General features: G+C 33.7%; 1 protein-coding gene across 6 annotated transcripts in view; it reads left to right on the top strand.

Annotated features, from left to right (window-relative positions):
• The window catches only part of WDR41 (WD repeat domain 41), a 193,263-nt gene that overhangs the window by 155,266 nt on the left and 23,640 nt on the right, over window positions 1-14,357 (top strand). For 5 of the 6 annotated variants that reach the window (XM_019835839.3, XM_019835844.3, XM_019835852.3 and 2 more), the window contains 5 exons: window positions 1,712-1,760; window positions 3,205-3,336; window positions 5,850-5,912; window positions 11,436-11,547; window positions 14,049-14,111. In XM_019835839.3, coding sequence (XP_019691398.1) covers window positions 1,712-1,760; window positions 3,205-3,336; window positions 5,850-5,912; window positions 11,436-11,547; window positions 14,049-14,111 — 419 coding nt within the window. The remainder of the gene's footprint in view (window positions 1-1,711; window positions 1,761-3,204; window positions 3,337-5,849; window positions 5,913-11,435; window positions 11,548-14,048; window positions 14,112-14,357) is intronic. The other variant, XM_019835843.3, reaches the window with a different exon arrangement.

The raw sequence follows: 14,357 nt of genomic DNA, 5'->3' as shown, positions 1-14,357 counted from the left end.
TTTAAAAATGATTGTTTTGTTTTCTTTTAAGTCTCCAGATCTTTTCTATATTTCGTTTTGAAATAAGAATAAATGTTAGGCATGGATTTAAAAATAACTCTGCAGGTGATTTCTCACTAGTTACCTAGGAAGTTTTGAAGGTCCTTTCTGTTAAAAAGATAACGTAGTTCTATATTAAAAAAATTATTAATAGACTTTGGTAAGAATGTATTTGACCAATTTCCCAATTCCTGAATAATCTCTTAGCTCCTGTAGTAGGAAATGTAATTGAAGGATTTTGAAATGAGTGCTGAGTGTGGGAATTGTCAGAGCCAGTGAAGACAGCAGTTACTTATGGGATTTGAAAGTATGAGAATTTCGAACTTGAAGCTCAGTTTGGAATGTTAAGGAAATTGTTATATGACTGAAGTAGTGAAATTTTATGGATCTCATATAGTGGTAAAATTCATTGGAACAGATAATCTCAGGAACAAAATGATTATTGTGTCGTAGTGTGTCAGTTCACCAACAATAGACATCTGTGCCTAACGATGTTTACTTCGATGAAGACGTTCAAGGCATACCCAGATTTTATGAAACACACTAACAGTTTTGCAAGGAAGAACATGTTTTCTAAATGCCATAGCTGCTAATGGATTATCATTTATTAATGGTTGTTAACTGTAAGGGGCCAGTTATACACAGTTCTTAGCTGGCTTTCTATAATACCACTTCTCTCTCTCGTATTCAGAAAGCAAACCTTGAATTCAAGTGAATGAAAATGATATTATGGGAACCACTTTGGATCAATTTTGATTTATTAAAGAATCATTTACAAACTTACATTATTAATAACAAATTACTTGACATGCTTACAGTGTGATTGCTGTAAACCGTTGTGTTGGGACATTGCTTGAGAACAGTGCTTTCTTGATTTTATTATAATGGAGTCACTATGGTGAGTAATCCTGTATAACAAATTACTTTTCTTGACAGTGTTTTTATCATGGATAACTTCTACTCTACAAAGTATAGATAATTGTTCCTTTATATATAGTGAATGGGAAGTAAAGAGGAGAAAGAAGCTATAACCGGGTTCATCACAGCTCTTTTTTTCATGCCAGCAAGCAAACTTTCCTTTACTTCTTTGCATTTCAAGCATTTTCACTAAAAAACAAAATAAAAACCTTCAAAAAACCTCAAAGCTTCCAAAGTAAAAACATGGTATTTACATGGAAAGACCAAGAGCCAAGAGGAATAAAGGAGAGATCTTTGCTTTAAATAGGAAACTAATTAAAACATCTTTGCAGAGAAAATAATAGAAATAATGAACTTACCTGAGAAAGTGATTCCTTTGTTCCATTCTTGGAATATCACTTCCCATCAAGTGAAGCTCTTCCTCAGCTTAGTTTCCTATCACTTAAGTCAGAGTTTAATCATAATTCAAGCCAGGAAGGACTTGAAAGATTATAGGCCTCCCTTATTCTTACAGTTCTAGCTGCTGATTCATTGTAACTCTGGTTTTATTTATCTTTGCATCTTCAGTTTTATTTATCTTTGTACCTGGCCTAAAACCCAGAAGATATTCCTTAAGTATTTGTTGAAGTGGTTTAACCTAACCTGAATTAATATTAGTAAGTTAAAATACCATTAATAAATTCTGATATTTGTAAGTTATTTTAGCAAATAAATGTCACCAGAGATTTTTTTTTCACTTTTTTTCTCTACCCAGGTTTGCATCTGCTGGTGATGATGGAATTGTAGTTGTGTGGAATGCCCAGGTGTGTATTAAAAATTCTATGTGGATTGTGTAATAAAGACATGACTGTAGGGGTGTCTGGGTGGCTCAGTCAGTTAAGCGTTTGACTCTTGATTTCGGCTCAGGTCATGATCTCATGGTTGGTGAGATGGAGCCCCGTGTTGGGCTCTGTGCTGACAGTGTGGAGCCTCTTTGAGATTCTCTCTCTCCGTCTCTCTCTGCCCCTCCCTCCCTCCTTCTCTCTCTCTTTAATGTAAAAAAACAAAATAAAAAAACAAAACTTAAAGATTTGACTATATAGTTGAGGATGCATTCATAAACACTATCTAGGTATGTACCTGCATAGCAGTATAATGCGACTAATTGATAGTTTAAAAAGGCTGCTTAAGATGAATCCGTTTAAAATGGGGATCAATATTTCATAATAGAGAAAGGTTTCGAATTAAGATTTTTTTCCTGAGAAACAAATGCCAAATTACAAAAACAAAAGTTTTAATCTTATTCAACAAAACTTATCAACAACTATGCACTGATTCTGAAAATGAATCAAGTGTTGATTTTTGTGAGAGATACAATTTTTATTTCAAAATTGATAATATAATAGTCTCATGTTTGACTTTAATAGTAATATAATAAAAGACTAATTTTTGTTGTGACAAATATTTAAGCTTCATCACATTTTTCCAGGACCTCTCTTCCTGATCCTTTGATGCTCAAATTATTCCCTTTTGAAGCATTTATCTTCTCACTGTTAATTTGGATTGGTATCTGGTCTGACTCTGTCAGATCCTTATTTTTCAATGGTTTTGCCCATGATTAAAGCAATTATTTACCATTATGTTCACCACATTCATGAAATACTGCAACCTTGGGATGATTGGCAGTTTGTTGTATTTACTTAGGATTTTTATATGTTTACTACTTGGGAAAAATCAGTGAGATACTGATAGATGAAGACATTGGATGGGTAAGAATAGCTGTTGGTGTTAGAGATGGAGTGGAGGCTGACTTTATGAACAGTTGATATATTATTGGATGTATATAGTGTATATATTGTGTTGTCATGCTTTTATTTCCTTCAACATTTTAACTGTGGAGACTTAGATAACAAATACTTAAGGATAATGCAGACTCCCTATTTTTTCCTACTGATTATTTACTGATATTTTTATACTTGATTTACACAGGTTTAAAAAACCATATAGGAAAATATTCTTTTAAATTTTCATATAAAATATGCTAGAATTTAGTATTTTCTATTAGCAAATAATTAAGATTATTTATGGCTACTCTTCCAGTACCTGTTTAGATTCTATTTGATTGCTTAAGGTTAAAGTATAACATCTAAGTAATTAAAAATGGAATTATGTATTTTGTATATGGCAATTTTTCTTAACATTGTCATTTAAGATTATTTAAGTTATGAATATAATATGAGCCTATTAAAATTTTTATTGGTGTTTCAGACAGGAGAAAAACTTCTGGAACTTAATGGGCACACTCAGAAGATAACAGCCATTATTACATTTCCTTCCTTGGAAGTTTGTGAAGAAAAGACTCAACTGATCTTGACAGCCTCTGCTGATAGAACAGTTATTGTATCCTTAAATCTGGAAGAGAGTAAAATACCTATAGTGACCCAATGGACCAGTACATACATTATTAGTTTTAGCCTTTTGGGGCTTGTCTGTACATTAATTTGAGCAAAAAATGATTTTGCTTTAGCCTTCATAATACACTTCTTAAAAGTATTAAGCAACTGAAAGTATTAGACTGGATATAGGTTAAAGGCTTATTATTGATGGAAACCGCATGACTAAGGTTCTTTCCAGAGTTACTATTATATCAAGTTATATAAAATGGAGAAATTGGGAGAATTTAGGCTTAAAAGTACTTATCTCCATTTGCTTTTCAATTTAGAGAAACAAAGAAGAGTTGGACTGGGGAATAATTCACATTTTCCTCTATACCATATTGTACAGCAAAAGAAATGTAATGGCCCCAACCCGTAAGAACTCTTTGAGCATCTGAGTCTGGCAGAAAAGTGAATTGCCATCTCCTTAGTGGTTAATATTAATATTTAGTGTTTAAAAGCAGTTTTAAAAGAGTAAATTATCTTCCCTCCATACTTTTAGGTAAAAATTTAAGGTATAACAGCAGTAATGTTTTGTAGAGTGCTTATGTGTGCTAGGCATTGTTCTGTTTAACATATATTACACATTTTTACATATATTACCTATTACATACATTAGCCCATTTAATTCTTACAGTAAGTATTTTCTCATTTACAGATAAGAAAAGAGGCACAGAAAGAGTAATTAAGTAACTTGCCCCTAGGTCACACAGCCATTATAGGGCAGCAAGCAAGCAGTCTGACTGCAGAGTCAGAACTCTCAACCATTGTATAATACTGCCTTTATAAAAGATTTTCCTTAAACATTCCTTAAAATTCAGCCTTTAATATTTGTATGAGGAATTAGATTTAAGAAAGCCTTAATGGCCAGTTACTTATGGAAACTAATCTTTACTTATTTTTTTAAAAAGGTATCAAAGATTTGCTTTAAATCATCTGTGCTTATCTGAGAGTTCTGTTTTAAATAGTTTCAAGCATTAGTGAAGTAAGTTTTGGAGTAAGTCCAAAGGAGTAGATGTTTCCTGGGCTTCTATACAACCAGGACAAACTTTTTGACACACAATAAATAAGCTCATTCACTCAAGTGATTTCTAGACACATTGTCAGTAGGTGAAAAAACTTCCAGGTACGATTTACATGTGGTAAACTATATTCTGTGGTGATGACAATATTGCATAAACAGTATTATTATGTATGTTTAGGTCAGTGTAACTTTATTAATACTGTTCTATTGAGGCAAATATTAGTTTAGGCACAAAACTTTTGCTTTTAGTATCAGTATAATCTCCAAAAATAGAATTTAAAATACTTTGTTTAAAAAATTTTTTTCATGTTTGTTTATTTTTGAGAGAGAGAGAGAGACAGAGCATGAGTGGGGGAGGGGGCAGAGGGAGAGGGAGACACAGACTCCGAAGCAGGCTCCAGGCTCTGAGCTGTCAGCACAGAGCCCAGTGCGGGCCTTGAACTCACAGACTGTAAATCATGACCTAAGCTGAAGTTGGAGGCTTAACCAACTGAGCTGCCCAGGCACCCCTAAAATACTTTGTTTTTATTAGACCATTCCTAAGCTACTATAATAATATTTAGAGGCACTTACTGAATTATTATAGTACAGGAATGAGTAGCTTAGACAGTATCAGCATGAACTTTACTTGTAAATAATGGTATAGAGTCATTTGCTTCACATAATGAATTTTATTGTTAAAAATCCAGTTCCAGGCTGCTTGAGTCTCCACTGTTAACAAACTTCATTAATTAAATGCTGAAGGTAAATTTTTAATTTTTGTCAGGTAATAGTCTTAACAGTCTATCCGTACACATATGTGTGTATGTATATGTGTGTGTGTGTGTGTGTATACATGAATGTCTATATGTAAACGTGTGCTCAGACATGGTGTAGAATGTATATGTTACCATAGGAAGTGGGATAAAAAATTTGAAAATGGTTATACTCCTTAAGTCAAACTAACCTTGGACACTCATAGAAGGTCCTCTAATTATTTTAAGAATGTGTACAAGTAATACACTGTTACTGGCTTTTGTTAATCAGTATAATAGTAGTAAACGTGCCATGCATGTAGAAGGAGCTTTCAGTAGGAATTAATGGAACTGGTTGTTTTTAGTGTAAATACTTTATGTTGAGTGTTTATTAAATCATGGTGGACTATTTTGGAGAAAACACTTGGAATATTTAATGCCTATAAATATTGAGTATTCAGATCATTCATTCCTTGACATTTTCTGATAGTTTGGTAGTAAAATTTACCTCAAACATATTTTAGATTATAAGCTTGATATGCTGAGTTGATAATTCATTATATGAATTAATTTTAGTAACAGTATAGATGGTAAATATACTTTATTTAAAGTTTTTTTTTAACTAAGAGTGTAACATTTGTGATTTAATTATTAGAAAACTTATCTCTTAATTTAGATTTTAATGTTTTACTTAGAAATTATTTCTTAACATAAGTTTAGGTATGGGATTGTGATACTGGCAGACAAGTTCAGAAAGTATCATGCTTCCAGTCTACTGTAAAGGTAAAATCTTATGCTGATATTTAATGGTAATTATCTTTTTTTCTCAGCAAAAATCTTCAATAAGTAGATGAAGTTACTTTTGTAGGTTTTAAGAATTATTAAAATCTTCAATAAGTAGATGAAGTTACTTTTTGTAGGTTTTAAGAATTATTTCTTCTATACATACTTATAGTCATTTGATTCTTGGAATACTAGATTTTGAGGGAGCATATAAAATGTTGGAATGTTTGAATTTGGAACTAGATCAAGGGGTGAATATATAGCAAGATAAGGAAAAGGTTAGTACCTAGTATGTTTTTGTAGGTAATTCTAGGAAGACATACTAGTTGTAGAATGACTATAGAAGTAGGTAGTCTGTTTTCTTTACACTTTGAACTAAAAACATGGATTTATTTGCCCTTCATTCTCTGCCTTTTATAAGGTCCTGAAGATAAGACATTATCAATTACTTAATTCCAAAGAACTGTCATATGGCTAATTGGCTGTTACTATTAGGTTCACTGATTTTACAAACAAATTGGAGCTTATTACATGATAGGAACTCTGCCACATGTTGGAGAAACAAATTTGGAGAAGACTTGGTTACTTGGATTCCTACAGAAGAAATTCTTAGGTCTTCTTAGAGAGTGTGTCTGTTTTTCAATAATGTCAGCAAATGTGGTGGAAAGGGTCTTCCAAAATGAGATGTTTCCTTGTTTTATTTTTTAAAAGTTCTTATTTATTTATTTTGAAAGAGAGAGCAGGGAGGGGCAGAGAGAGTTGGGGAGAGAGAATCCCAAGCAGGTTCCACACTGTCAGTGCAGAGCCTGATAGGGGGCTTGAACTCATTAACTCATGAGACCAGGACCGGAGCTGAAATCAAAAGTTGGATGCTTAACCAAGTGAGCCACCCAGGTGTCTCACCTTATTTGTTTTAAAGATACCTTGTCTTTTTATTTGAGCTTACACTTTTTTTTTTTAATGTAAAAAGAATTGTTGTGTCTCAGTGTTCAAAGTATTTGATTTTTTTCCTAAAAGGCAGCATCTCTGGTAGCCATCTCATGCTACTATGCTATTCTTCATTATCAATTTAGTAGCGTTTCTGGGGGAAGAAAGTGCCCAGAAATGCTTGTATCCAATTTAGCAATGGATTGTCTTTGAGGGAGTTATTAAAATATTGATTTGATGAAAATTTCTGTTTTATGTGATCTGAAAAGATGCTTCTTTAAAATACGTTACAAATATTTTTGCTAGTTGAGGCTATTAGGTTTCAAGTGAAAATACATGAATTGAAAGAATAGGGAACAGGAAAACTGGAGAAAATTTTGGTATATTTTGGACAAATTCTTTGGGTGAACTGTTTCATGAACTGTTTATAGGAACTGATCATGAAAAAGTATCTTATTTATTTTTTAAAGAGGTTTTACTATAATGTTAGTCAGCTAGATAGTTGTATATACTCCTGCTGTGATCATGTTTCTCGTAAGAGATTGTTTAAAAGTATCATTTCACTCACTTCATTTCAGTGGTTCAATTCTTTAACAAATAATTTATCAAAGAAATTCAGATCCCTAATAAATATAAGAAATGCTATTATTTATTTTTTGAGCTAGTAGTTTTTATAAGGGTTTGTATTAGCGAGGAAGTGGTGAAATTAGCATTTTTATTAAATTGATGATATTCCTAGCAGAAAGTTTGGCATTATTAATGAAAATTTTAAATGATTACATGAATTGACCCAGAGACTCTACTTACAGAAAACTCTTTAAAGGAAAAAAAAAAAAAAAAACTTGGGCAGAGATTTAGGAACAGAAATGTATATTGCAAATATATTTCATAAATGTATGATTGGCAGTATCCTAAATATCTTACAGGAAAATAGTTAAATTATGGTCAATACATATGCTAAAAGTGGTATTTAGAGAATTCATAAGAAGTTTGGAAAATTCTGATAAGATATTAAGTAGCAGAAGTATATTATCCTTAACAAAATACTAGCAATCCAAATCAGCAACATATAAAAACATTCTGCACTATGACCAGATAAGACTTATCCCAGTTTAACATCGGAAAAATCAGTAACTATAACATACTACAGTAAGAGTAAAGGACAAAAAACATACGATCATCTAAATCGGTGCACAGAAAGCATTTGATAGACAGCACCTTCTCATGGTAAAAGTAGTCAACAAAATAAGAATAGAGAACTTCCTCAGTCTAATAAAGGGAATTTATGAAAACCCTGGAGCTAACATCATATTAATGGTGAAAGACTGACTGAATACTTTTCCTCCTGAGATCAGGAATAAAACAAGGATGGTATTCAGTGTTATAGGCAATAAAAAAGAAATAATGGGTATCCATATTGGAAAGGAAGAAATAAAACTATATCCACAAGTGACATGATCTATATACTAAATCTTAAATTCATAACCAAACTATTGGAGCTAATAAATGGATTTAGTAAGGTTTCAGTATACGATATCAATATACAAAAATTAACTGTATTCTTCTACACCAAAAATGAACATCCAAAAATGAAAAAAAAAACAGTTAAGAAAATGAAATGAATTTACAGGAGCATCCAAAAGAATACAGTACTTAGAAACAAAGAAGAAACATGAGAGTTGTACATTAAAAACTACCAAACAGTTTTTGAAAGAAACTAAAAATCTAGACATGAAAGTCATTCCATATTCATGGATAAAGTTGAATATTGTTAAGATTGCAGCACTACCCAAAATTATCTGCAGATTGGACACAGTCTCCACCAAAATCCCAGCAAGCTTCCCCTCCCTACCCTTACCCCTGCACCTAGGAATTGACAAACCAGTCCTCAAATTCAAAGCATTTCTTTTTATTTTTAATGTTTATTTATTTATCTTGAGAGAGGGAGAGAGGAAATTTAGAGTGTGAGCAGGGGAGGGGCAGAGAGAATCCCAAGCAGACTGTGTGCTGTCAGCACAGATCTGATGCAGGACTTGAACCCACAAACAGTGAGATTGTGACATGAGCCAAAATCAAGAGTTGGACGCTTAACCAGCCACGCCAGTGCCCCAGGATCCTCAAATTTGTATAGAAGTGCAAAGGACCCCAGAAATAGCTAAAACAATTTTGAGAATAAAGAGCCAATGTACAAGAGTTAAACTTCCCAATTTCACAATTTACTACAAAGTTCAATAATCAAGACGGTGTGGTTCTGCATAAGGATAGACATACAGATGAATGGAATACATTTCCGAGTCCAGATATAAAACCTCACTTATGTGGTTAATTAATTTTCAACCAGGATGCCAGGACTTTTCAAAAAGAGCAAGAATAGTCTCTTCAACAAATAATTCTGGGTCAACTGGATATCCTTATACAAAATAATGAATTTGGATCCCTACTTCATGCCATATATAAAAATTCAAAATGGATCAAAGGTCAAAATTTAAGAGCTAAAACTATAAAACTCTTGGAACAAATATGGGAGTAAGTATTTGTGATCTTGGGATAGGGATCTTGAATATGACACCAGAAATACAGTAACAAAAGAAAAAAAGTGATAAATTGGATTTCATCAAAATGAAAAGCCTTTATACTTTTAAGGACACTATCAAGAAGGTGAGAAGACAACCCAAACACATAGGGTGTGAGAAAATACTTGTAAATTATATATCTGATAAGGAACTTGTATCCTGAATATATAAAGAACTCTTAAAACAGCAGTAAAGGGGCACTGGAGTGGCTCAATCGTTTAAAGAGTCCGACTGTGTCTCAGCTCAGGTCATGATCTCACAGGTCATGATCTCACAGTTCATGAGATCAAGCCCCGCATCAGGCTCTGTGTTGACAGCATAGAGCCTACTTGGGATTGTCTCTCTCCCTCTCCACCACCCCCCCCCACTCATGCACATGTGTGATCAATCAAAATAAACTTAAACCCCTCAACAATAAAAAGACAACCCAGTTAAAAGTAGACAATTTGAAAGACATTTACCCAAAGAAATATACAGATGGCCAATAAGCATGCAAAAAGCTCAACATCATTAGTTATTAGAGAAATGCAAGTCAAAACCATAATATAATACTATTTCACTTACACTAGAGGGCAGTAACGTGTTGATAAGGATGTGGAGACAATAGAACCGTCACACATTGCTGGTGGAATTGTAAAATGGTAGAGCTGCCTTAAAGAGTTATCATTTGGCCCAATAGTCTCACTCCTAGGTATTCCTATTTCATTGTCAAGAGAAATGAAAATGTATGTCCACACAAAAATTTGTACGTGATGAATGTTCATGGCACCACTGTACATAATAATCCAAAAGTGGAAATATCCTAAATGTCTACCAGCTGAGAATGGACACATGTGCTATATCCACATAATGGAATATTATTCAGCAATCAAAGTGAGCAAAATAATGATACATTAAATATTCAGAAATTAGGGTAGGGATTCTTAAAATAGAAACTGCCTTATTTTCAACCCTTTTTGTTTCAACCCGTTTTGTTCCAGTAGTTTTCAACCCTTTTTGTTCCAGCTAAGACAACACTTAGGTTGGACAAGACTATCAGAATCTTTTCCTTTTCTTGTTTATTCTTCTCCCTCACTCTTGTCCTTTTATTCAATCAGAGTCTTGAGTGGGAGGAGTATGATTAAAGGTGTGGACTTTAAAGTACTGTTAAAGGTAAAGGACTTCTATAGACTTGAAATACTCATTTTCCTAAATGAATTAGGAGGTATTAATTTAACATAAAAACTAAGGTCATATATTCAGTTTTATTTTAAAGGAAGTTTAAGCCTTGTGTGTTATCTATTACCAAGTAACAAATTACCTCAAAACTTAGTTGCTTAAAGCAATAAATATTATCTTACAGTGTTTGTAGTCAGGAATAAAGAGCAGCTTAGCAGTTCTGGCTCAGTGTGTATTATGAGGTTGCTGTCATCTGAAGGCTTGACTGGGGTTGGAGGTTCTTAGGGGACTCATATGATTGGTAAGTTAGTGCTGGCTGTTGTCCAGGGGTCTCACTTTTTTGCATGTGCATCTTTCTCCATGTGGCTGCTTGTGTGTTTGCCCTAGAGTGATTCGAGAGAGCAAGGAGGAAGCCACCTTGTCATTTATGATTTAGTCTTGTAAGTCACACACCGTCTCTTCTGCTATAGTCTCTTCATTAGAGGCCAGTCACTTAGTAGAGTCCACATTCAAGGGTGGGAAACTTAAACTCCACCTTTTAAAGAGAATGGTTTCACAGAACTTGTGGACATATTTAAAAACCACCAATGAGGGGCGCCTGGGTGGCTCAGTCGGTTAAGCGTCCGACTTCAGCCAGGTCACGATCTCGCGGTCCGTGAGTTCGAGCCCCGCGTCAGGCTCTGGGCTGATGGCTCGGAGCCTGGAGCCTGTTTCTGATTCTGTGTCTCCCTCTCTCTCTGCCCCTCCCCCGTTCATGCTCTGTCTCTTTCTGTCTCAAATAAACGTTAAAAAAAAATTAAAAAAAAAAAAAAACCACCAATGAATGCTTGAAATTCTAAACTGATATTTCAAATGAATTTTTCAGTGCTTAATTGTTCTTCAGAGACTAGATATTTGGCTCTCTGGTGGGAATGACCTATGTGTGTGGAACCGAAAGTTAGATCTCCTATGTAAGACCAGCCACCTTTCTGATACAGGTAAGAAATCAAATCAACGTAATTATGAACCATGATTGATACTCTTTAAAAGACATAATGAATCTTTGAAGAGACTTCCTATGAATACCTCTGTATCCATTAATTAATATAGGGGTTTTTCTTTTCAGTTCTGAATATATCATGTAACTTTATTTCTCCAGTTTGATGGTTGTATAAAAAATATTTCTATCCCAAATTGGAGGGAGAAGCCTCCCCCACCCACCTTTTGTCTTCACCTTCCCTTATAACAGAATTTCTCAAAAGTGGTCAAGAAAAACTTTGATTTATACTCTTGGTCTGCGTTCCTAAACTGAGTTAGATGAGCACTTTGATACATGGAATTACACCTTTCCAACTTTATAATAGAGTTTATTTGTGGGGCCATTGGATTTTGAATAGATTCCAAAAGATGACCTCATTTTACAATTGGTTTTACTAGAAAGTCCATGCATTGTGCAAACTTACTAATAAAGTTCAGAATTTGGTTAACATTTTTGGTTTTAAGAAAAATTCAGTTTGACTTCTGATACCAAGGATCTTAAACAATAAAATAAAAAAATTATTCAGAGTAAAACTAAGTATAAATGAGAAAATTTAAAGAATAACCTTGAAGTTATGTGATATACTGTTAACTATGTTTGTTTCTAAAAGTAATCAATAAACCCATTGACATCCTAGAAAGAATATTATTAAGCATATTGATACTGTAAAGGTAGCAGGAGCCCTGTGAATTGAATTTACAGTTCACAATTAGAACTAACTTACCTCCACAAAGATACTAAATCAGAAAAGTAATGTGATGTCTTAACAAAACTAAATCACTACGTTTCTAGGATTTTCAGTTTTACCTTTCAATTCAATGTTTGATCACTAGTAATGTTGGTAGTATCTAGATTGTATTTTCATGTTTCCCGTTATCATGAGTTATATCTCTTTATTTACACGTATATTTTCCTTTCTATTTCTAACACTAGCCTGTGGTTACCTGTGAATTTTATTCCATGAATTATTAGTAACTATGTTATGAAATAATGAAATCAGGACTAACAAGAATATTTTGTCTGATAATGGAAATTACCTGTTATTGTAGTCTCCCTTTTGCAAGTTATCTTTGAGAACTATTAAGTAATCGTAGTATTGTCCTATTTATCAGTGTCTCAAGAGATAGTGGAAATCTTTGAGAAAATCTGTTAGAAACCTTTTAGAAGGCTATCATTTATTATTGGTGAGCCTTTTGTGATTTGGGTTTTCCACATTACCAGATGCCATTGAGTTAGCTGTGCTGTTAGACCTTTATGTCATGAAGCTCCTTTCATGAGGCTTGCTTGATTTTTGGCTAGCAAGGCTTAAAAATTATGGTCTCTCTACAACCATTTCATGATTCAGCTATAAAAAAATACTCAGAATTCTATCTTTATATCTTTTCAATCTAACAGAAGGAGAATCAGATCTCGTTTCCGGATTCAACGTTGAATATGCAGCAGACCCCTTCTCCCTATTTTTCCTAGCGGAATACGCTAACATTATCATATTAAATATTCGCACAATAATCCTATTCTTTGGAGGATTTCACAACCCATATATACCAGAACTATGTACCGTTAACTTTACCGTCAAAACCCTATTCCTAACATTCACCTTCCTATGAATTTGAGCATCCTACCCGTGATTCCGATATCACCAAGTCGTATGTCTTCCAAGAAAAAATTTCCTACCCCTCACTCTAGCCATATGCATATGATGTGTATCCTTTCCCATCATCACAGCAAGCATTCCACCCCAAACATAAGAAATATGTGTGAAAAAAGAGTTACTTTGATAGAGTAAATAATAGAGGTTTAAATCCTCTTATTTCTAGAATTCTAGGACTCGAACTTAATCCTAAGAATTTAGAAGTCTTCGTGCTACCATATTATGTCATATTCTACAGTAAGGTCAGCTAAATATGCTATTGGACCCATACCCAGAAAATGTTGATTTATATCCTTCCTGTAGTAATTAAACCCCCATTCTCATTATTATTATATCAACACATTTCAGGAGCCATAATTGTGATAACAAGCTCCCACTGACTAATAATCTGAATTGCCTTCAGAATAAACATACTAGCTATTATCCCCATTCTTATAAAAAAAAATGTAACCCACAAGCCATAGAAGCATACACAAAATATTTTCTTTATATCTTCTTTGAGCTAGTCATCTTGTAAATGGTGATTATCTTTAGGGATTCCTGGTTAAAAAAAGTTGACCATAATAGTGAAAGTGTCAACAGAGCATATCCTACCTTTAGTAAATCTGCATCTTCTTTAGGTCTCTAATACTTATCACAGACTCATTTTCCGTGTGCAGGTGAGCAGGGAACCATGATGTAGTATATTGTGTGTGCTTTATTGTTACAACCCTTTTATGGGAAATAACTGGCATAAATCTGAAAATGTTTTATTTTTCATATAATCTTTGAAGAAAATAATTTGACCTTTGTCATATATATTTTTGAAGGGATCAGTGCTTTGATTGAAATACCTAAGAACTGTGTTGTGGCAGCAGTTGGCAAAGAACTGAGTGAGTATGACTCTTTTTCTTTTATTTTCTTTTTAAGAAAATTTAAAACTAGACTTGTATACACATTTTAGAAAGACTTTTATTTAAGGGACATCTGCCCCTGCCCACGTCTTGACCTGCGATTGTTGGAAGCGATGTGGAGACTGAGACATTTTCAAGACGTTAGGTCAGTTTTTGTACTGTGCTTGGTCTAACATAGCCAAGTGGGGCATGGTAACCCCATATGTCTGAGGCCAGAGAAAGCCG

This window comes from Felis catus, chromosome A1 (genome assembly GCF_018350175.1).
Source record: "Felis catus isolate Fca126 chromosome A1, F.catus_Fca126_mat1.0, whole genome shotgun sequence".
Lineage (NCBI taxonomy): Eukaryota > Metazoa > Chordata > Mammalia > Carnivora > Felidae > Felis > Felis catus.
Note: the sequence above shows the minus strand (reverse complement) of the source record. Positions and strands in the feature narration are given on the sequence as shown.